This window comes from Cygnus atratus, chromosome 3 (assembly GCF_013377495.2).
Source record: "Cygnus atratus isolate AKBS03 ecotype Queensland, Australia chromosome 3, CAtr_DNAZoo_HiC_assembly, whole genome shotgun sequence".
NCBI lineage: Eukaryota > Metazoa > Chordata > Aves > Anseriformes > Anatidae > Cygnus > Cygnus atratus.
In genome coordinates this window covers 104,396,525-104,420,284 of record NC_066364.1, presented here as the reverse complement: position 1 = coordinate 104,420,284, position 23,760 = coordinate 104,396,525, and the positions used below count along the sequence as shown (strand labels likewise).

General features: G+C 41.9%; 1 protein-coding gene across 2 annotated transcripts in view; it reads left to right on the top strand.

Moving 5' to 3' along the window:
• The first annotated feature begins 1,618 nt into the window (after nucleotides 1-1,618).
• FBXO11 (F-box protein 11) overlaps nucleotides 1,619-23,760 on the top strand; it is a 73,980-nt gene continuing 51,838 nt past the window's right edge. The window contains exon 1 of one of the 2 annotated variants that reach the window (XM_035563583.2): nucleotides 1,619-2,118. In XM_035563583.2, the coding sequence (XP_035419476.1) occupies nucleotides 2,004-2,118 (115 nt within the window). In that variant the 5' untranslated portion in view covers nucleotides 1,619-2,003. The remainder of the gene's footprint in view (nucleotides 2,119-23,760) is intronic. The other variant, XM_035563573.2, reaches the window with a different exon arrangement.

Genomic DNA, 23,760 nt, shown 5'->3' with positions numbered 1-23,760 from the left:
AAATTGAACAGAAATACAAATAAACTTTTATATTTGTATAAAGTTATTTATTATATTTATTAGTAGCATATATAAAAAATAGTTTGTATAGTTAGTTCATTATAGGCTGTATTTTGAAGACTATAGGTTTTCAAGTGATATGAAATCCCTCAACTTTGTCACTGTTAAGTTAGGCAGTTCTTTACTATGGATCACCCTTTCCACTTGAAAGTTAAAGCAGTTTCACACTGCTATTATCTGAAAATAAATATATTGTATATGTACATTCTAACGAAAGCTTATATTCTAGCCTGGCAATTGTTATGACAGAAACTTGCCTCAAGTAGAGTGACAACTATTCTCTTTTCCTGTAAAGTTCTCTTCATGAGCACTAACCTTTATTATTTCCCCTCCCTTTAAGAGACAGTAGCAAGAATTACTTTTTCAGGCATGGAAAACAATTCTTCAGTTTCTTCTACCATTCTTCAAGGCAACAAAATACCAAGTCAAAGAAATACTCCTTAACAGTTACTACTACAAGATCTCTTTATTTTTATATGTATTTACACATGTACATATATACACACTCAGACTTGGTTTCTGAACTGGTATGAACTTAAAAGCAAGATTTCACTGTCTTTTACTTGAAAAGCATAAATATAAACATTTTTAAATCTTCATTTTTTTAAAATAGAGCATTCACTTCAGGTTCCATTATATCTTCATGTCTGCTTCAAACAACCTTCTGCCTAATGCGCTTTTAATTACAACCCTTTGTTTACATTTCATGCCAGATAACACACCAGGTCCTGATTCCACAGAGGCTTCCAGGCACTTAGATAAAGCAGGACCATGCACAGACCAACCTTTGCAAGGCTAGAAGAAGATTACACAGAGAAGATCCTTACTGTTTGGATTTTGCCACTGGATTAGATGAAGTCTGAAAAGTAAAAAACATAGGTAGCTTTATTTTTTTATACATCCCAGGCCACCAGGTGAGCACCAATATAATAAAGGAGAAGTTTCATATAGCGTCAGCCCAAAATAAACACCACATTATTATATTAGAAAGAGCATTTACACTGAGAAATACGTACATCCCCCGAACGAAAGAGTTGTTAACAAGAAGTCAGGAAACGAGCAGTCTGTACGTGGAGCCAGAAGCCACCCACCCCAGCCCGGGCCCGAGCCCACACCCAGCAGCAGCAGCAGGTTACCAAGGCACAGCGCACACACAACAAGGCACTCCAGGCGGCGGCCACCCGCCTGCCTGCCTCCTTCCCCTTTTACACGCGGCTGAGGGCCCCCGGGGCCCTCCATGCGTCCTCTCCCAGCGGGGAGCTCGCTGTGAGGAGGCCCCCGGCCCTGTCAGCACAGCGCCGCGGGCGCAGGCCCCCGTCCCTCCCGCCGCCGCCGCCGCCGCCGCCGCCGCCATCCCGGTGCCCGCCATGTCAGCCCACGCAGCGCCGCGCCGCGCAGCCTCATCGCCCCCCCTCCCCGCCCGCCGCCCTTATATCGGGCTCTGCCACCCCACCCCGCGCCGCGCTGCTCGCCCGCCTGCCCCTCCCTGCCCCGCGCCCCATAGAAGCGGCGCGCCGATTGGCCGTCCCGCCGCCGGCCCGCTGTGTGGGAGGCGGCGATTGGCGGAGCGCGGCCGCCAGCGGCTGCCTCCCCGCGAGTGTGTGTCTCCGGCAGTGTCAATGGCTCCTCCTGCCACGGAGCAGCGACGGGCTTGAGCCGGGCCGGGCCGGGGGCTCCTTTAAGAGAGCGCTTCTCGGGGGGGCCGCCGAGCCATCGTCCCCCGCAGCCAGCGCTCGGGAGACCCAGCGGCTCCTCCGCCTCTCGAGCACAGCCGGGGAGGAGGCGGCGGCGGCAGCGGGACCCGCACCCGGAGCCCCCTCCTTCCTGCGCCCGCTGCGGCGAGGCGGCCGCCCCGGGGCTCCCTCCTTCCCCCGCGAGCAGGCGCCGGTTGCCGGAGGACCCCCCCCCCCCCTCCCCTGCCGCCACCCACACGAAGCCGGCAAATGAACTCGGTCCGAGCCGCCAACAGGAGACCCAGGCGAGTGTCCAGGCCGCGCCCGGTGCAGCAGCAGCAGCAGCAGCAGGAGAGGAACAACGCCGCCGCCGCCGGGGATCGGGGTAAGGAAGGCGCCGCCGAGCCGAGCGGGGGCCTGCGCGGCGCCGGGCCTGGCCGGGCAGCGGCAGGAAAAGCCCAGGCGGCGGCACCCGGGGCTCCCGCTCAGGCCGCGCTTTGTTTGGCTCGGGCTCTGCCCCGGCTCGGGGCTGCGGGCCCTGCCGCCGAGCGGGAGGGAGGGAGGGAGGGAGAGAGAAGGAGGGAGGGAGGCGGGGGCTCGGCCCCGGCCCTCAGCCCCGGCCGCGCTCCCACGCCCGCCGGGGAGGGTGGGGGGCGACCGCCACCAGCCCCCCGGGGCGGAACGGGGCGAGCTGCCCCCGCGCCGCGTCCCCCGGGAAGCCCTGGCGGGCCGGGCCGACAGAGCGGGGCTCGCCGCTCAGCCCCGGCCGGGGTGACGCGAGCCCACCCCGGGGGGCTGCGGGGTGCGTGTGTGTGTGTGTGTGTACCGGGGGGGCGGGGGGGGGGGAACGGCGCCGGGCACCCCCGGCCAAACGCGGCCCGGGGGCGGCGGCCCGGAGCCCCGCGGCCCTCCGCAGCCCGCCTCGCCTCGCCTCGCCCGGCCGCGCAGGGCTTGCTGCGCAGTTGGGCGCCCGGGCTTCGGTTACGGGGGGGGGCGCGGGCCGCGGCGGCGGGGGCCGGGCGGCCATTTGGTGACCTCCCTCCGCCGCGCCGCCCCCGCCGCCCCCGGCCTCGGGCCCTGGCGCCTCAAGCCCCGGGGCCGGCGGGGCCGGGGCCTGGCCTGGAAATGTTGACAATCCGAGCGCAGGCAGGGAAGCACCACCATTGTCTGAGGGGATGGGAGAGGAGAGGGATCGCCGAGGGGGGATCCCGGCCCTAATGGAGGCCGGAGCGGGATCGCCGGGCTCTTGAGGGGGGCGACGACGACGACCCGGGGACGGTGGTCCCTCAGGCCCGGGGCTGCTACCGCAGGAAGGGGTCCTCGGGGGTGCCAGTGTGCTCCGTGCATTTGGGGATTTTTTATTTTATTATTTTTTTATTTTTTTTAAGGGCGAGATTGGGGGTGGGATTGGAGGAGACATTTTGCATGTCTTATCTGGTGGATTGGATTTTAATTTTTCATGCGTTGGCTGTCACAACTCTGGCATGATAAAGGAGACTGATCCGTGGTGCAGTTTTAGATGCACAAATGTCTTTTTAAAATTAAAAAAAAGCCTTCATTGTCAGCTGAATGTCTTTTGTTTGAGTATCCAGGATATCACATCAAGAGCGAGGTATTCTAACTATGGAGATGCGTCACCATAAATATTCCAGCGTGTTTGTGGCAATCAAAGCGTTTTAATCAAACGAAGTAAATAAAATTTAATCTGAGGAAGTATTTTTAATTCTCCATTCCTCCCCTCTCCCCTCCCTCCCCTTCCTTCCCCCGCCCCCCCTCGCACACATTGGTCAGAGCAAAGAATGTTACCCGGACCAGCTTGCTGTGTATACACCAGAGGATGTGATGTCTTATGCCCAATTATGGGGCTTGTGTAAATCTTCCCAAATCTTCAGTAATTATATAATTAAAATGACTTCACTGGTAAACTGACATTAAAAAAAAAAAGTACTTCCTCCTCTCAACGATACGCACTGAGGATTTTCATCATTGACGTTCCGTATGCACAATACAGAATTTTTTTCAATCCCTGAGTTTTCTTCATATGTTAAACAGATGAAAATACAGTCTCTAAGAGGCATCGGGAAGGTGTGCTTATAAATTAAATGCTGTGATTATTCAGTTTTACTGCCTGTCTCAAACCATTTTTTTTACTGCCTGTCTCAAACCATTCACATGTTACTAATTTGCTAAAGATCCAGGCAGAAACTTTTTCTGTTAAAATATGAGACTCCAATTTATTTGCATTGCTCCGATATTTTGTGGAACTCTAGGTTAACCTTTTTATTTTATTTTTATTTATTTTCTTACATCGTTACTGCTGTTTACCACTCAATGGTGGTAACTGTTTGCTGAAACTACTGTTCTATATGGGTCAGTGCTAGCTTTTTCCTTCCATTTTTGAAGGTCAGTTGCGCTAAGGTCTGGCTTGCTGAAAAATGCATTATTAGTGTTAGGGGCTTTTGTATTAATTTCATACTTACGTTTAGGGTACCTCTAGCGCAGTTCCTATTCCCATCTCAGAACTTGTATGGTCAGATTCAGTATCTCTGGAAGCTAGTGCCACTTTTACCTGTGACTTTGATGGCTTTGTGCAGGGCTGGTACTGGAGAGGATGAGGAAAAATGCTACCAAATGAGAAGTCAATATAAAAGGGTTAAACTATACCACACAAGTCAGTGCTGACTTTTTTCACCTTTATTCCCAAGCAATGTAGGTCGTCTTAAAAAAGTCTGTATAAAAGAAGCAGTGTAAGTTATTAGCCGAGGGTTTCTATTAAAATCAGATTTAAATTTGTTTAAAAATTATTATTAGATAATGCGAGTGTGCCTGTGATTAAATTAAAATTATTTTTTGTTAAAATTAATTCTGCTCGTCCTTCACATCACAGTAAGGAGGATCTTACAAATAGTGTAGAACAGAGTATATAATGTAGCATATAGTTAATCTTTGGAACTTCTTGTTGTTTCATATCATTAAGGTAGATCGCTTAGTAAAATGAGTGCTAGATCCTGAACTTTATTTATTATTTAATGCTGCATAAGTACACAGTGTTTTGCATCTGTGCAACAGCTGTTAAAATTTCACTGTTGTGTAAAAATCTAGAGTTATGACTCCTTTTATTAATACATTGCTAGGAAAAAAAAGTAAAGAAATCCTCTGTCAAAGGTTCCTTGTAAAGGTTTAAAAATCATATAGAGCTGTGTTGTATAATGTGAGATTATTCTTAATGTATTTTATACATATAGTATGAATAGATCTAATGAACATGTAATGGTGCTATCTATATTATAGATTGATAAATAATGATTGTGTACCTTTATTCTGATTACTTTGGGGAAGGGAGATCATAAATGCATGCAGATAAAAATCCCCCCCCCCAAACTTACTGGGTTGTACAGCCAAGATAAGATGTCATCAGAATATAGTTCCCAAGATGTTTTGCCTTATGTTCTGCTGTTCACACCTCCCTCCATCTAAATTAGCCACTCTGGCTACACTATGCTACTTCTGTTTTACCTTCTCCCTCCTGATCTTTCCACAGTCACTGGTGGCGTTGCCAGTGGTTTATTCTGTGGTTTTGGAATTCTGCATAAAGGATACAGAATGGATGGGTCCTTTCATTTTATTTAGGACAATGGTCTGTCCAGAAGGAAATTTAGACTGGGTGACGTCTGTGTTTAAAATATTCCTATGTTTGCTTATAGTGCTTTTTATTTATTTATCTGTTTTCTGTTTGGCTACAGTTTTAGGAAGCAAACAAGGTTAGACACTTTAAAAAAAAAAAAAGAATGCAGCTAAACTTAACCTCAAAGCTATCATGTATGATAGTTTTATTTTTTTCTTGTTTCTACTCCTCTCAGAATTATAAATGCATTAGTGCCTATGTGCTTCTTTGTGATGTCAGCACATTACTGAATATAGTATTTATGAGGTTCTGAGCTTTATGTCCAGTGTTAAGTGTTTTCAGGATTGGACCTTGCATGTTGTTAAGCACCACATGTATAGCACCATCACAGCTGGTGGGGTTGCCGTGATCCTGCTCCCCTCTTTTATATGGTTTTGGTATTCACATGACAAGGTAGTGAGCTGGCTGTGCCAAAAACTAACTCCTTTTTTTCTTTTCCTTTCCCAGGTGTATTTTTGGCTTGAGTGCCAAGGGGAGGGATAACACTGAATGCCTGTGGGTGTGGTGGGACGGTGGCAGCTCCAATTTAGATTGGGTTAAGCTGGGTCAATACTACTGCAGTTGGGGCATATGGAATACAGCTTGTATACCTACCTGGCAAGCTTGCTCATTTTTTTCCTCCTTGTTCTGTTTTCCAAGCAAAACAAGACTTTCATACCCATACATTCTGTCTGTCTGTCACTCTGCAACTTCTGAATTTGTTAGCTCATTTCAACCAGGTTTGACAAAGGGGTGTGAAGTTCTTAAGTTTTGTGGAAATAGTTGAATGGGCAGAGAAAGAAGACAATGAGGGAAAGACAGTTGTAACTTATCCTCTCTACCCATGCCAAGAAGCAACAGCCAGCTGGCCTGTCAGCACACAAGGTAATTGAATTAGTCATTTGTCTGTATAGGGGACACGAGTGCTTGAAGTACTGAGAGGAAGAGTAGGTTAGGCTGTGCAAGACACAAACATGTAGAAACTAAGCTCCAGTAGATCTCTTGCTCACACAGCTTGAATTTTGTAATGTTAAGATAAATATCTTGGGAAAGTTAAGGAGTCCTGATTTGGCCCTGTTTCAAGTGCATGTGTGTAAGCGTGTGCGAGATTATTTTTTATTTTTTAATGTATGCACCAAAAGGGCTACCTTGGTGTGTGCTAGCCTGTAACAGTGACTGAATTAAATGACTCTTATTCTGAAGCAGATGCCCAGACTTGCATCAAAATAGCTAAATTGGTTTCAGTTTTTGTAGGATCATCCCTTATGGCAAGAAGTCAAGAAGTCGGGCATCAATTGCTCCAGGTGGAAAGAAATCTAATACAGGTTTTTCCATATTCCTTAAAATAGAGTTCTAGGCTGTGGAAAAAATGTTTACATACAGATGCGTAGTCATTGTTCCTGCAGCAAAAAGTTTCTGAAGTCTGCCTTACAGTTAAAAAATTAGATTTTATGAACTTGGTTTTGCAAGTACTACTACTTCTCAAATCCTGATTTTGCATCAGGAGTACAAAAGAGGTGTACTTGTTTACTTGTACTATTGTCCGTCATGTAGGACAAGTGCCAAATTTTTGCTAAAGATTACATATCTCTTTTGCAAAGATCGAAACAGAGTATATTTGGTCTTGGTAATAATGCTAATTGGCTCATAGTTTTGGTGTATTTTTCATAATTCATAAGAATATTAACATACGTTAGTTTCTGAGAACTAGCAAGTCTTTCCAAATTTTATTTCTGTGTTCCAAAAACCTTGAGCTGAATGGTTTAGGTTAGGTAAATGCAGTCTCCTACACTGGTCTATTTAGTACCTTCCTGCTTCGTGGGAGCGTTACGCTCTGCCCCCTTCCTGCTCCAGTGCTACCTGGGAGCATCGCAGTTATGGAGTGGACCAAAGCTGTCCAGCACGTGTCAGGCTTATTGCAGGTGTGCAGGGCATTATACATAATAGACGTTATGCACACTGGATATGAAGAATTTAATGTATATGCATAGAATTGGAGTACTGTGAACACTTTGTCAGCCCAGCAGCTGCCTGGGAACGCCAGACTTGCAGCTTAGTTTACGTAGCAGCTTCCTCACCAGCACTGTAAATCTGGTGTGCCTGGCAAGTGCTTCAGTTTGCAGTGTACATACAAAGCGACTGCTGCATGTGGGGGTCTGTTTGGCGCAGTAAGTGTACTTACTTTGCATATGCACGCTGATATCATCGAGGAGGCCAAGGGCAGCCACTGCAGCGAAGACAACTCCTTTGGTCACCATCTGCTCTAGGTTGCTTCTACAAAGGAAGTTGTGTTGGGAGTATGCTCCAGGTGTATTGTAATGTGGGTCACCTGTAGCAGGGCTTGAACTTCCTTTTACAGCTTGTGGCTGGGAACTGTTTGATCTGCCATAAAGAGGAGGTAGTGTGTTTCTCTAAGATTTCTAAATCACGCTGTTTATAATGTACAATGGTAAACATATTTAATGTGAAGTAAGAAAAGTAAATCAGAACTGTGTATGTGGTTAATAAAAACAAAGAAAAGAAGATGTAACTGAACTAAAAAGAACTTAAAAAAAATGAAAGGTTTGTTTCCAGTTGATTTCTGTCATTACTTAATCCTCTTCTGTTTTCTGACTGTTAAGTACTACTGCTGCTGTCTTGCTTATGTGGTGCTTTTCTTTTTAGCACTTGAAAAGGAGGGGAAATATACTTAGTATTTTTTATTATTTTTCGTAGCGCTAAACTTTAGTATGTGAACATATCCCTAGAATTTTAGTTTGAGTCTTTTGCTTCTTGATGAAATGAGCTGGGGAGGGAAGGAGAAAGCAAACTGAAATATACAGTGAAATTACAAAACACCTATTAAAATTTTACTTTTAGAAAGCATTTTGAATTGATGTAAAAGAGGAAGGCAAGGTCTAGATATAAATCCTGAAGTAAAGAAGACACTGCATGGGTACCTTTAATTTTACTTCTACTAGAAAGTTTAATGAACTCTTTTGAGGTGGTTAAAATCTCTGACTTTGGAATGCATCTAAGAAGGTAACTGTTGCATAGTAATCATTGTGGTTCTTCTCAATACATAGGGTTTGCTTGTTGCGCTGCTGCCTGTTCTTAAAATGTTATTGTTCATAGAAGCTGCTAGGATGCAGGCAAACAACAAATGACCACTTGTAAACCATTTAGTTCTTTCAGCAGGCTTTTAAGGACTGCTCCTTATGCAGTCCTCTGAGGTATTTCCTTTAGCTGCATTTTGACAAGATAACTTATTTATTTTAGAGTCTGCCTGCTAGAGGAAGGGGTTGTCTCACTACTATTCCTGCTTCTAAGCACGTTTTTATACCCTGCCTTGTGTTGTCACTCCTCTGGTTTAGGCCAACCCTGAACCAGAATACCATGGAAGCTAAGAATCAAGAAAAAACAAACAAAACCACCACCACCTGAATAGTTACTTGCTGGTTAAGCACTTAGAACTAGCTAACTGCAGAGCTCAGTGTGTATGAGATGTGGTCGTCAGGTATGTACCTGGGAATGGGGGGGAGGAAGTGGGACTGCCCCTTGCTGTCATGGCTAATAATCAGTCAAGCAGTTTTGGTGTTGTAGGAGACTAGCCATACGCAGTGAATGATGATAGTCCTGTCCATTCCGTAGGAGCTGTACAAACGCTGCTGTGGCTTTGTTCTAAGATAACATGCTGTTACACGTATAATAAAACATGAATAAAATTTACTGTTGTCACAGAAACCTGCAGTTTCCACCCCATTGCCAGGTTCATTGGGTCTCTCCTGGTGTCTTAAATGTGAGAGTTCAGGCACTGGTTTGCAGTAGGAGCTCTAACTGGTGCATAGATGTTTCTTGTTTACAGGTGTCGTTGCTGAAGCTCTTAAATTTGTTTATGACAAGTTGTTACAGTTTCTTGATTCTACTTAGTTAATTCAGCAAAAATATATATTTGTATCATTCCAATACATACTGGTTATTACTGTTTTTATTCCAGTATCAAAAGAATAGTATTTATCTTCCAGTGCAAGTGATTCTGTGTTCCAAAAACTGATTAAATTTTATAGCTCTATCAGGTCAGCATCAGTCTAGTGTTGATTAAGTACATAGTTTTTCCCCTTTTTGTTTTTCCTGACTTGATCAAACCTCATAGGTGTAAGGATTAGGGCTGTTACTTAATGATTGTTTTTGCAATTGTTAGTGAAAATTGATTTGGAAAATTAGCTAAACCTCTTAGCAGAGAGTGCTCTTGGGCTGGGAGACAGGGTAATGGCTGGAAAATATTGGGGGTGGGAGGCAGGAGTACGCATTCATTACTCTGTCTGTAGGCTGCTAGAAGGGTAGTCTCCCTCTGGTTCCTGAAAACTGCGTAGGGAAACAAGCATTCCTGGGAACGAGGTTGGGAAGTAAAAGGTCTTTTATTTTTGTCGTACTGTGAATTGCCATTACAAGGCAAAATTAAAAACTGTACTTGGAATTATTGCACTTGTTTTGAATAACCACTGTCCAGATCAACAGAAGAGCTGAACTTGCAGTCTCATGATCATCATGCTGTGTGCATGCTTTTATACCAAGGGGCTGGTTAGCATGAATAGGTCATGTTACAGTAACTATTTCCTTTTGGTAATCCTGGTTTGTAGTGTTTGGAAGCAGCCTGCTTGCCTTAAGGGCTCTGACTTGTGGGTTTTCTTTTGTGGTGTGCATTTAGGGGCAAAAGTTTGTGAGTTTAGTCTCTGCTTTCTGAACAGGAGTGAGCTCTAACTCTACAGTTTGTCTAAATTTCAAGCTATCTTTGTGTTTGGACAGGCTATTGCAGGATGACAGGTTACCAGATGTCAGCTGATCTGTGGTATCTGATGCACCATAATTGTTCATGTGTGTGCTCTTAGCCTGTGGCAAATGGAAGGTAATTTGAGTTAGCTTGACCCTCTTTCATTACGTTCTTTCAAGGCACTCCCTTGTCCACGTGGATTGTTAGACCTGCTGGAGTGCCTGGCTAGAACAATAATCCAGTTTCTGTCTCCAAGCTAGTTTGAGTGTATCTGTACAACAGTAAGATGAGGGCTTCGCCATAGTTTGCTCTATCATTGCTGTTTTGAGACTATACCTTGCTGAAGGAATGATTGCTACAAAGATGCTACCCAGAGAATCAGTCAGATGTTATAATTACCAGGTCTGTTTTTCCTTTGGCAAAACTTATGAAAGCTTCATTAGCACATCATAAAACACTACAGTAGGTTGGTTATTTCACAGTATCTCGGTATACTTCTTTCTCGTATTTAAAGTAGGTTTTACTTTGCAATTAGCAAGCATCTTCGTAAAGAAGTCAATCGTTCTAATGCTTCAGTAATGCTTTTTGGATGTTCTGATTCAAAGCTCACTGAAATCCTGGCTAGCTGAAAGATTCCCATTGACCACAAAATGGCACCTGAGTTTGATCTGAATTGACATGAAAGGTAAAACAATCAACTTTCTTCTTAGTGCTTAGTGATATGAAAGTTGAGTTTGTGACAGTAAATACATAGCTATCCAATCTGCTTCATCAATAATTATTAAAAATATAAAATACTACTTAAATGCACGTGGGACAAAAAACTTGTCAGTAGTCAGGTATTGCCACTCTGTCTTGCTCCCTGACTAAATTTCCAGGGCTCCCAAACAAAAACTTAAAACTGCTTCTTGAACCTACATCAGTTCCCACTCTTTCCCAAGACAAATCTGGTTAGTTAATTACTGCATTACTGATCCTACATCTGTATGACAAATAATGTCCTTCCCATTTCTCCTTGTTTAGCAGATGAGAATTTCTAAGGGAATACTATGTAAAATGTACAGTTCCTAAGTTTCTTGTACTTGGGAAAAATGAATGGAAAAGTGTAACTCCTGGAATTCAGTCTTCTGAAGACATAGGCCTAGGTGCTGACTTAATGTGGTTCTCTGAGAAATAAACAGTTGTGAAGGTGGTCTATCAATGTCGCTTTATAGTAGGCTGCAATTGATTTTAAAAAAAAAAAACACAACACTTTATGCTGCAGAAACACAGCAAAATTTCCAATTTTCATCATTTTTCTACGATCTAAGGATAAAACAGATGCTTTTTGGCTCAGTAACTCTTTCCTGATTATCATGAAAGCAAGAGTCAAAAAAGGTGTTTCAACAGCTGATATATCTTCAATTTAAACTAGGTGTAATAACCATCCAGATGGACCTATCTGCCATTTCCTTGAGTTGTTGCCATCTTGAAGGTGGGTGGACAACAGCTTTAAATGGCTGTTACGTTAAAGACTTTGGCAAGGTGTGATGTTTCACCTTTTTCTGAAGGTGATAAGACCTGTTGTTCAAAACAAACCAGAGTTTACTCCGGAATTTCACTTGCTCAGTTATTTGACTGTATTGACTGCAGCGTCAATGTTGAGATCACCCATGGTGACAGAAGACCTGAGCTCCATCCTTTCTGACCTGGGAGGTTGCAAGACTGAAGGTCTCTAAGGTGGCTGTAGTATATGAAAATGAGTAGCAAGTGTTCCATCACTGAATGAACATTTTGTTCTGATCCGTTTGGTTCCTCTCTACGTCTGTTTTTAACTTTCTGCAAAGGTATACGGTAATGGAGCCTCTAAGGCATATGCTTCAAGTTGCTGCTGAAAGAACCTCCTTCAGTGCAAGTTTTGAAGCTGTTTGGCTAGCTAAACATCAGTGAGAAGGCAGAAGATGAATGTTTTTGGCTACTGTTGTAGTCTGGATGATTAGAAGAATTATTGGTATGGTTGTGATAACAGGTAATATCTGAGTGACTTCAGGTGACCTTCAATAGCAAGTTTAGACCCCTTCTTCATATCTTGCCAAATTTCTCAGTCACAGCAGCTCGTGATCAATAATCCGTTGATATACTTGATGGCGTATCCATCATCAGTGTGGATATTTGCCATGGTCAAACTTTACTTTAAATTACAAGATCTAAATAATTGAAAAGGGCATACCTGGCTAGGTTCACTGTGTATCTAATGAAGGCCTGTTCGAAGAGAAAGCTGTCATGGTACATGTCAGTATGATGCTGCCTTTCCCATTTTGCCTAAGTGACTTTTGAACAACTGAGTTTGAGTGAAACTCATTTCTAATGTTATCAGGAAATGAAGTTTTCTGACAGCTTTCTCAGCTAAACCTGTTTTTTTTCTACATGCAACAGAAGAGGAAGAGGTAAAATTCTGATTTTCAGTTATAGACAAAATAACCTCAGTATGTAACTTTAAAAGAAAATATACTGGGTATGTTAATGTTGAAAGAAATACTTCATCTTTTGGAGGCTTTTGCTTTGGTATAGCTATTAGCTTAGCTTCTGTACTTAGAGTGAAAATAAAAGAGACGTATAAAGGAAGTGTGAACTTACTTGTAAAAATCTGTTTGGAATTACCTTTCCTTTTTATTTTTGACATGTTATTCAATTTATTTGAAATTTTCAATATTGACACTGTGTATTAGTTCAGTTTAAGTTAAACCTTATTTTTTCATGCTCACTTCATTAGTTTTTCTGCCTATGTTTTCCATAAAACTTTATCAAGAAACTGAAGATTTGAGCATGTACTTTGCTGTGGGTTGCTTTAACTAATTAATACAGTGGAAGTTAAAAATGGTTTGCACATGTCAAAATCACAATTTTTAACTATTTGAAACGCATACCAAGCAATACCTGCCCTCCACTTATGCTGTAAAAGTGGATTCATTCCTGTCTTCTTGGGCAGATCCCAACAGGCAGCATAGCTTGTCATTTACTTGTCTCCTTAATGGCAAAGATCAGAGTGGTATGAGCTGCCAATGTATTTTTTAAATATGAAGTTTTGAAGTGTTACACAATCAGGTGAAATCAATAATAATGTTTGGAAACATTGAGCATCTTAGTGAGTTGGACACAGCGATTTTCATACTTAATATACTTTGGTTGCTGCCATGTTGATTCTCTTTACCAGCACTGTAGGACCTCCAGAATTCCTCTCTCCTACTGGTGTTAGCAAGCAGATAACAGTCCACTGAAGAAGTACTCTAACGCCTGGGGAAGGCAGAAATTTTCAACTGTTCCTATCACTTGAATGATGCCACTTGCATAACGAGCAAGTTTTAAATAGTAGGAAAAAACTGAAAGTCATCTGTTTTGGTGTTTTCGTGAAGTTCTGATGCTGTTGCAGTCACTAAAATTCTGTGCATGTATTGTGTTAAACATTCACTATGATTTGAATACTTGTGTGTAGGGCCCTGTTGGCAGAAAGGTTTTATTTTCAGAGATAAAAATACTGTGTGTATGTTCTAGTGGCTGGGGGACTGCTTGAGCCTGGTTAGGTTATCTTTTCAAGATTTCTGGGATATAAAGGCATATATGTTTTTGTTTTGTCATCTTCCCCGACCTCTATTCTGTGCTATTGCAGAAGTGGCCAAATATATTACAGAAAATGAACTATTTTTAAGCTTTGGCTACAGAATTTGTTTAATTCCTGTAGCTTCTGAAATCAAAATGTGGTTTGAGAAGGGGGCAAAGAGGTATAGGTCAGAATAGCAGGCTCATAGAAGCTAGTATTGAAAAATCCTGCTCGCATTGGATTTGTAGTTTTTTTTTCTTTTAAAAAAAAAAAGTTCCTTTTTTATAAGTACACATGGGTGATAAATGTTCTCCCAAGGCATGTCTCTTCCCCCCCCCCCCCCCCCCCCCATCAGATATTTTTCACATATGTGGAGACAAAATTCTGAAGTATTTTTCTCCAAACCTAGCTGGTAAAGTCTCCCTACATAGATGAAATTTCCTTTGGTCGGTGTGTTTATATAAGATGTTATGATCTTAGGGATTCAAACAGAAGCTAAGTTTTTTTTCCTCTTATGAAGAGACTCACTCATGAATATATACATATTCAGTTTCTTTCTTTAAAGCAACAGGAGTAATTCAGTGGCTGTTTCCTCTTTCAGTCGTTTCAGTAACAGTGGTAGATGGAGTTAGGCTAAGGAGCAATTTCCAGCAATGTCCAGGAGGTTCCTGACTCCTTGCAGAATTTTTTTCCTAAGTCAATACTCAGCATATACAAAAAAAACCACACGCACACACACACACAAAAAAAAACCCTACTGTTCAAGCATTCAGTGGTGTATGTGTGTGGAAAATGTCTCTTATCCCACCATGGTTTTTTTTATGACGGTTATAGTGATGGCCTAGAGTAATTTGAGTACAAGTATTTCCCTTTGTTTTACTAATTTGGATGTTTTTTGTGTAGAAGTCTTGCAGCTCGTAGAGTTCAGTTGTGCAACGAGGGTGGCTATGGAACACGCCTCTGATACAGTGAAGTACCAGTGCTCTGACTTCAGCAGTGGGGAATGAAAGTGTTAAGAAAAGTCCTAACTTGTCCAAAATCACCAGGGAAGACTGTAGGCACCATCTTACTGTTGATTTAAGCAGTCGGATTGTAGATGGCTGCCAAAAGGGATTTGATGCTTGTCTGTCTGTCCTTCCTTCTTTCCCACACTTCATCTGTCCAACCAGTGGATGTTACATAGGGGAGCTGGTGGAAGAGGTCTGTACTGTCTTTTCTGGTAGCATTATAGCCCTATGTTGGTTTCCCTTGATCATAGAATTGCATCCATGGCAAAGCTCGAGATTGAACTTGGTGCTTTAAGGTTCCTGTAGCGGGTACCATAGTCATGGAGCTGTGCTGTTTCTCTTGGTTCAGTACCTGTCTTATTTTAGTGCTCAGCTTGTCCCAAGATAAACACAAGGTGGTTGGAGTGGGGATTGTTGTTCTCAGCTGTAATTTGTCCTCTGGTCCCAGCTGATCCCTGTTCAAGGTGGGGATCACTGAACAGCTCAAAATATGGCCGTGGTGGTGCTTTGATCTTTCAGGGCAGCGTTATTAAGGTAAAGGGGAATTGCAGTTGGCTTGCTTAATTATGCTAGGCTGAAACCTGGAGCTGCTCTTGAATTGCCACGAGCTATATGGCCATCTGTCACTGGGGCAACAACTTGTATTCCAAGGGGCAGCTGGAGGGGGTGAGGCTTGCTTCAGCTGGCAGACTTTTTTTTAATTTGCCACTACCTGTCAGTCAGAGCCCTTATTCCTTGGTAAGGAAGAGGGTAGGGGTTCCCTTAATTATTTGTGCAATTAATTAAAATAGAAATCCCAAGAGGACAAGTGGATGTTTCTGCAAGAATAAATTGCATTCATATGATGTGTATTCTGTGTTCTTAGAGACTTGTTTTTTTGCAGTTTCAAGATGTAACAATAATAGGATGGTTGTGAAGCTGTAGTTTCATCTCTGCGTGCACTGAGCCAGTCATATAATATAAGAAAATTATTCGTACTGAAATCATGTTATTTCGTAAAAGCATAAAGATTGAAGGAAATATGTTGAGACAGCCTAGAGGAAGAACCACGTGGAAGGTTCAAACATTTAGATTTTGCACAGGTTTCTTAAGAAATCTATCATCAGTGGTTTTGGTATGGGTTTCTGAGTAAGGACATCTGACCTCTTAATGGTGCTGATCGTGGTTGGATCTGTTGCTGTTAGTAGAGGAAAAAAAGCACTAAGCCTTGTTTTATCTGAGGAAGACTGGGCTTACGAAAGGTAATTGCTGGGAAAATAGCTGGAGAACACATTGCAGTTGGTAGTCAAACAGTATGTGGCTTTTAATTTGCAATGGTTCGAATATTTTTATCGGAAGAGGAGGTACTATTGCCTCTATTTTTTATTCAATTGGTTGGCTTCCTTGCTTCTTCAAATCCAGGAATGATTTGATAGTTCACTGTTTTCAGGAGGACTTGGATTGCCGAGGATGGCATTTTACATTTGCTCTTGCATGAGCCTAATTGCTGCTATTTTTTTCATTCCGTATAGCCAGCTCATATGCCTGGGGTAAAAGGTAGGAAACAGAATAACTTTGTAGGGGATTCTTAGTCCTTAGTCGTAATCCCAACAGGTGCAGATGGTATTCTGCTCAGTTTAAACTAGCTGCTGTTTTACAGAAGTCCTTTAGAAAGCAACTGTTACTAGCTGGCATACATGTGCTGTGACCACTTCTCCCCACTTTTCTAGCATGTCCAGTATACCAGAGACTGTTAAAGGGCATGTCTAACATGTCTTCCACCAGCACAAAATTGATAAACTCTTGGTTTGGTCTCAGAATGTGTCTCAGTGCTGATTGTGCATTTACAATGTCTAAAAATAATTGGGAGGGCCCACAGGCTGAGCATGTTCTTCTGAAAACGCCGTGGGATGTCTGGAGCATCTCCGCGTTGGGGCGTGCAGCTCAGAACAGTCTGCAGTTAAACCTTCCTGTACAGCTGTCCTCCCAAGTCATACCATTTGCTGGGTGAAAGCAAACTTTTGACAACATTTTTTCCTGATGTAGTGGAAGCATTTGTCATGAATAATTGCCTCGAGAATTCTCAGGAAATTGAATAATACAGAACTAAATCTAATCTGAAAAATACAGTTGGATTAAAAAACAACAGCAACAACAAAAAAACAACACCGATGTCATTAATTAAAGGAAAATAAGTTACAATTGTGAGTACCAGAAGAGACACAGACAAACTATTCTATTCCTATGCTGGCAAAGTAAAGGTCAGTGCCACTTTCAAAATTGTTTTCAGTCCAGTTGCTTCTGATAAATGATTTGTCAGGTGTAGTTTGGATTTTCAGATGCTCAGGTTCATGAGCTAGTTGCCTTGATTTTGATCTCTGTTCTCCCATACCATGATTCCTAAAAGATATTTTAGCAACAACTTTATATTGGTAAGCGTGCTGTCTTGTCTGAGGCGGTCACATTAAGCAGGGTAGGAGAGGGAGGAAGCTGTGGGGTTGTAGTGTGTGCATATATGTATTTTAAATGGTGTTTAACTTGTGTTTTAATACACAATAGCCTCCTTCCCTTGCTTTCATCTCTCTTCTTTCTTGGGAATCCAGAGCTCTTCAGTCTTTACAGTGAGCAACCAGTTCACATCAGGGCTTTGCTTTATAGAAGATGAAAAATTAATTTTGAGCTGCTCTTTACTCAAGCAGCTGCAGCTCTGTGTTTGTCTGCTGAGGACACCAAAAGAGGTATTGTTTTGTGTGTGTTTGGTTTTTTTTTTGCATTTGTGTTAAATCATTGGTGATTTTTGTTGCTGTATAGGTTCTAGAAGTTTTTAGCTTTGTATGATTCTCTTACATTCCCAACGCTTTAATAGCTGAGGTTAGCTGATCTTCAGCCACAATCCGTTACTTCCTTTTTGCTCAAGGGAAGCTGCTCCCCTTTCTGTTTCTTTCATACAGAACACAAACCTCTGCCTTAAAAAACTGAGGGCTAGCACTTGAGTGTGAAATGAAATTAAATTCTTCAAAAATCCTGTAATGTCACAGCTCTTCACTTATTTTTTGTGGGAATGCTCACGCTGTCTGACTAGTAGCTGGCCACCACTATGGAGTGAACGGCTCTAACGCTTGGAATAGAGAAATGGTCACTGAAACGCAGGATGTTCTTAGTCTTTTACCTAAGTGCTGCTCTTAGTCTTGTTAGCATAGTACTGTTGTGTGTACTTAATTATATGTATTCAACAGTTTACTGCCTGGCAGTAAATCATGTCTGAGCTTTAAATATGAATTTTCGTCTCCAAGGCTAGGTGATTATAAATGTTTAATGTTTAATTTTTTTTTTATTTTAGTAACTGCTTTTAACTAGTGCATTTGATCCACAAAATACCTAATGTTGTTGTTGTATGCTTTACTTGATACTAGGTGGGAACCCCAATGTATATGAATTGCCTCTCCGTATGTTTAATTAGAAGTAATGGGTGTAGATGTAGCTTGAAAGAATTATCAGCCTCCTGCCTGTATGTGAGGCCTTTGCATCTGCTGCTAAATCTAGTGATTGTACCAAGGTTTAGGAAGTCCTTATTTATATTATTGTGGAGTTTCTAATACCCGGAGCCTGTGTATGTACGTTTTCTGTTGAGTAGTATGGACTACTGTATTGCCTACAAATGAATTAAAATGTTAGGATGATGCATAGCTGTTACCTGGCACCAGCAGAGCTTTTTTTTTTTTTTTTTGGAGGCTGAGGAGGCTGGTGGTAGGGAGAAGATGTGAATAAGCTTCTTCAGATGAGACTAGAAGAAAAGCTACTAGAAAACGGGGATTTGTAAGTCTGTATAGAGTAATTCCTCTTGTTCTATCCACTATTCAGGAGAATTGGAAAGAATTTCTTTACAGAATCTTTATTTTTAATTGCAGTAGGTGTAGAGGTCTAATATATTATAACCTAAACTCTGGCTAGTCATCTTTTTTCTATTTTCAACTTATAATTGTCTTGCAGAAGAACTTAGGTCTAGATTGCTCCTCAGTTGGAGTGTGTTGTAGCACTCGTATTGATGATGGATTCCCTTGAGTGGGTTGGGTTGGTGTCCCTTTTGTATCGCATCCCCCCACCCCTGCAATAACTTCTGTATAGTTGGTTTTGTTGTCTCTTGTTATAGCTGTCTTATCATATGCGACATGGCTACCCAGGTAATAAAAAGTAGGTGGGTGTTTTTTGAGTGTTCCATGCATGTCAGGCAGAAGATGTTCTGAAAAAAGACTTGCAGTGCCTATTTCTAAAGAGACCAGTTTGTGACGGGAACCTTCAGTGATTATGGATGGCTGGAGCAGAAGACAATCAAGTGCACGTAAGTGTCCTGACTCAGGATGGGTGTCCAGCAGCCTCTTCTAGGCCTTAAAACAGAAGCGCCAGATGCAGGCATTTCTACCTCACTTGGAGAAGCCCGCTTTGTGAACACAAAGTAGGGGCAGCTCAGTTGTTGGGTGCAGCCTTAATGTGTAAAGAGATTCAGAGGAAGCTTGAAGAGGAAAAGGCAGTGAAGCTCTCTGCAGTGTTTCATATTGTTACTGATGGGTGTGTTGAAGGTGAAGAGTACCAAGCTTTTGTGGGAAGGAACTAAAGGTAGAGAATCTTAGAAATTGGTGGATATATTTTGGATTTCTTTTCCTTTACCTGAATGACTAGAAAAACAAGTCACCTTGAAAAAAAGGTAGCGTATCCTGGAGGATTGTGCTGTGAAGTCTTCAGCCTATTATGCATACTTTATACCTGAAACTTTGAAATATTTGGGGGAAACAGCCCCCAAAGGCTGGTCACTTTTTGTACGGAGTAGCATGCACTGGAATCCTCCTCTGCTGCCTTTTTTTTTTTTTTTTTTCCTGCAAGTGAAATTTGTAGTCAGAAATGCTGGAACTCAAACTTCATAGAAACTATGCATTAGATAATCCTACCTGTATTAATAAACTTGTACTAGTAATTTTTTGTCCTATGTGATAAATAATAATGTCAGATTTCTAAAACAAGTAACAGGACTCTTCCCACAGCTTTCTGTTACAGTTTGTGGGGAGGAAGTAAGCAAAAGATGAAGAAAATGTGGCAGAGGAGAGATGGTGTGCAAGTCTGTTCTTCAAGTTACAAAAAAAAAAAAAAAAAAGCCTTCTGGAAAGGGATTTACAGCTCTTGGTGAATTAATACTAGATATAGCTACATAACTGCGGTAGAAAATTTTCAGAAATACTTTTTCCTACCAAGATATTTTCTTTTTTTTGAATTTGGGAACAAAAAACCAGTAATCAACTAAACGCAAGAAAGCTAACCCAAATGATGTATTTATAGGATCTGGAACGTAGGACAGATTGTCCGTGTTGGGGGGAAGTAAAGATACATGTGGGGGGAAAAAGTAAAGATTGCTGTAGAAAACTTCAGGGTTCAGAATGGTGAGGCTTAATGCATTGTGAAAGCTATTAATCTTGAATTACTGTGTAAAACTCTGTTTCTGTGGTAAAACAGCTATGAAAAATCACATGAACAAATACTACTTTAATAAATACACTAGCATTGTAATGTTCTTGTGCATTCTATTGTTACAGAATGCAAACAGTTTTTTTTTAACTGAACCATAGTTTGTGAATAAACATTATTTATTGGAATGAATTCTGTAGAATACATTTTAGACAGTTTTTGAAGCTTGTTAAGCATGAATGTATCAAAGATGGCTAGTATTCTGTATGGTCAAACAAAATACAGCAGGATACGCTGCAAAATACGCTTGTAAAATATCCTTGATATGTATTAGAACACTTAAATGATCTCCATTCTGCTAGTGGCAAAAACAGAAACAATGAGCAGTAATCCAGGGTTTCTGCTTTGGATGGAGAACGATTAACAATTGAGTGTCATGAGCCTTTGTGCTAAGGCTGAGCTCTGTACTTGCACTAACCTATGTAGGCACTGGTCTGCCAAAGAAGTGGAAAGGGTACATGGAATGACTGTCTAAAAGACAGTATCATTAGTCTGTAGATCCTTTATGGAGGTCTTCCTCTAGGAAGACTTGGACACTGTAGAGAGGCTTTCCTCAACGTAAGGGTGCTTGATGGTCAGTGAAAACCTCTCATCCCCAGATGTGATAGAAGTGCATTAGAGCTGAATTGTTGGCATTGACCAGTGTTCCCTGAAACATTGCAGTTCTCCAGGATCAAACAATGCAAGAAAGGTAGAGGGACTGGAGCAGAATGAAGTGGGGCCTTACTCTTCAATGCATTCTTATATATAATATATATATATATAAATAAGTATATATTTATATATATTTATATAAAAATAAATAATCTGGCATTTGTGTGCAGACATGCATAGCTCTGTTTTGCGATTAGAGGTCTCAAACTTTCCTCCACAAAAGGTGGAACCTCCTATAAGTCCTTTCAGAGACTGAGCTATAGTCTTTTTTTTTTCTGGAAATGTTTTTAGAAGTGTCTTTCTCCATAAGAGAGATTTTTTCTTTACACTTTGAAAAGATACTTGAGGTTTTTCTGAAAGAAAGTACATCTCTACGATGATTTGTTTCATTTACTGCTTCGTTTCTGGTTGTGACTGGACACTTTCAACTGCCATGATATTTTCTCAGAATATCACTGTAGATAGCTGAGTGCATATGTCTGCTAGTGGTGTTGGTTGTGCCTATCAACTGCAAATGAAGTTTCATTCCATCATAGGTAATACTCTGGCCCGTTTCTGATTCCTGTGCCAGTAGCAAAAACCCACACAGCACTGACATGAAATAATTCACCAAGTATTACACATCAAAGATAGCAGCCTGATTTGATGTTCAAGTTTCATAGGTTTTTCAATCATGGTTTGACTGATGCACTAAATTTTTTTTTGTGCTCCTTGTTTGTCATCAGTGGTGGGATATGCTCTGACATCTCCTGGAGAAAAAATACTGTTAGCCAGCTACTGTACAGCGATGAGGTTCTTCAAGGCGTAATCAGTATTTAAAAGTAGTCTTCTGTCCTTGTTGCCTGGAAACCTTCCCTTTTGCAGATTTTGAATAATGTCTGCTTGTCCAGCCCTTACCTGAGAGTACAGAGAAGCCAAAGGCTGTGTATGTTCTTTGCAAGTTTAACTGCTCTCCAGACACCTTTCTGGGGGGGTTGTAAGTTTCTGAAACACATGTATGCTTTTATGGCATCAAGATGCTCTTGTTATCTTGCAGGTAAACAGTGGCTATTCTGTTAAACTTTAGTTGTGGTTTAATGAGCTTTGTTGTTTCTGTAGAGTTTGCAAGTGCAGTGAAGAAAAATGAGAGTAAAATGTGGTTAATAAAATGAAGGACTTCTGGTACTGAACTGATGTCCTAAGTGTTGGCATAAGGTAAATTAATTTAGATCAAGCCGTGGAAACTGTAGTTCTTGTTAGCAGTGATGTTTGAAAGAAGCAGCAGTTGAAAGACTGTAAGCAGCAACGTCTGTTTCTGTGGTTTTGTTTTTTTAACCCTTCCTGGCATAATTCTGGAAGACATTAATCATTCATATGCTTGTGAGTCAGGTAAAGAGCATCGTGAGATGGCTGTAACCAGTTCTGAATTGGCTCCTTCAGTTTCAAGCAGGCCTTTGAAGGCAGAGCTCTTAACTGATGTATCGATCATCCCAGATGTAGCCATCATCCCAGATCTCTAACTAGGAGAAAAGAGTTGGCTGTGAGTAAGCCAGCAGGAGCAAAGAAAAGTGAACCACGTTCATGTAATCCCCAAACCATGGTCAACGTGCTGGTGTATGCTTGTGTAAAAACATACTCAGCACGATGACTTCGTGTGCCTTATTTTCTCCTGTTCTAGTTGTGCTTGTAACCATGTCCGCAAGGCCACCAGGGTAAGGTGAGGTGTTGTGTCCCCCGGGTCACCAGGAAGTGACCAACATGACTGTCCCTAGGTGCTCCTGCGAGTGACTAACACTGGAACAACTGAGTAGTTGACAGGTATGTCAGATTGGTGAGTTAAGCACAGGTGAAACTGTGACAGGATCATTTGTTGAAGAAAGGTGAAACCAGAGTGATTACCAAGACTGACAGAAAATAGGGCAAGCAACATAAATTCAATTTGCTGATGTTACAGCCATCTTAGTAAAGTCTATAAATTCATTAGTTTGAGAGCATACTTTGGAAGGGAGAGCAATCATATGCGGCTTCACTTTTAGCAAATTGTAATTTAGAATGGAGGTGTATGAGGTTGAATATATTATTACTCTGGTTTTCTAGTTGGCATGGATCATGTCTAGCACATAAATCGTGGGGTGTTTTTTTTTTTCAGTGTGAACAAGCATGTGTTCTAGCGTACTTGAATTTACAGTTGCAAAGATCTGTGAAACATGAATTGGCACAGTAGCATTTCTTGCATTTTAGACACTGGGAGCCTAAAGCTATAATATGGAGAAAGGGTGAACTATCTTTTGTACTAGGAAGATACTTACAAGTTTGTATAAAGATAGTGCACAGTAATTGTGTAAATACTTCATTCTGGTGAAAGAAATGGGAGAAAAATACTATTTTGAAGAGCACTGAAGCGGGTTGTACTTGTGAGCCAAGTGCCTCCCTGTTCTGGCACAAACAGAAGACTGGAAGAGCATGAGATGGGGACAGGAAGAGAGTGAAAGGAGCAGAGCTTGCTGTAGGTACCTCTGCACACCCACCTTTCTGCGTTGGGGCCATACATGCACCCGCTGGGGTTGTGGGCCTGTACGCAGCCCGCTGTGCTTGGGAGGGCCTGTCTGCTTGACAGCAGCGGGAGGTTATCGCTGGCCTGCTTCCATCCTGCACCTGCGTTTTGGAAGCTTTGTTCCCTTAAAGGGAGATCTGTTGGATGTTTGGGATTTTGTCAGACTTTCCCTCATCTCTAGTAGCGAGGGATAAATATTTCCCGTACTCCTGCAGGTAAAGCTTTTATTTTTGGTACAACCAAAATTGAGCAGCGTACATGAGATCACACAGGCCAGTTCTTTAATTCTGTGTGGCTGCATCCGTGTCCACCTTCTGGGTTACATGCAAACATGTTCTCCTTAGCTTTT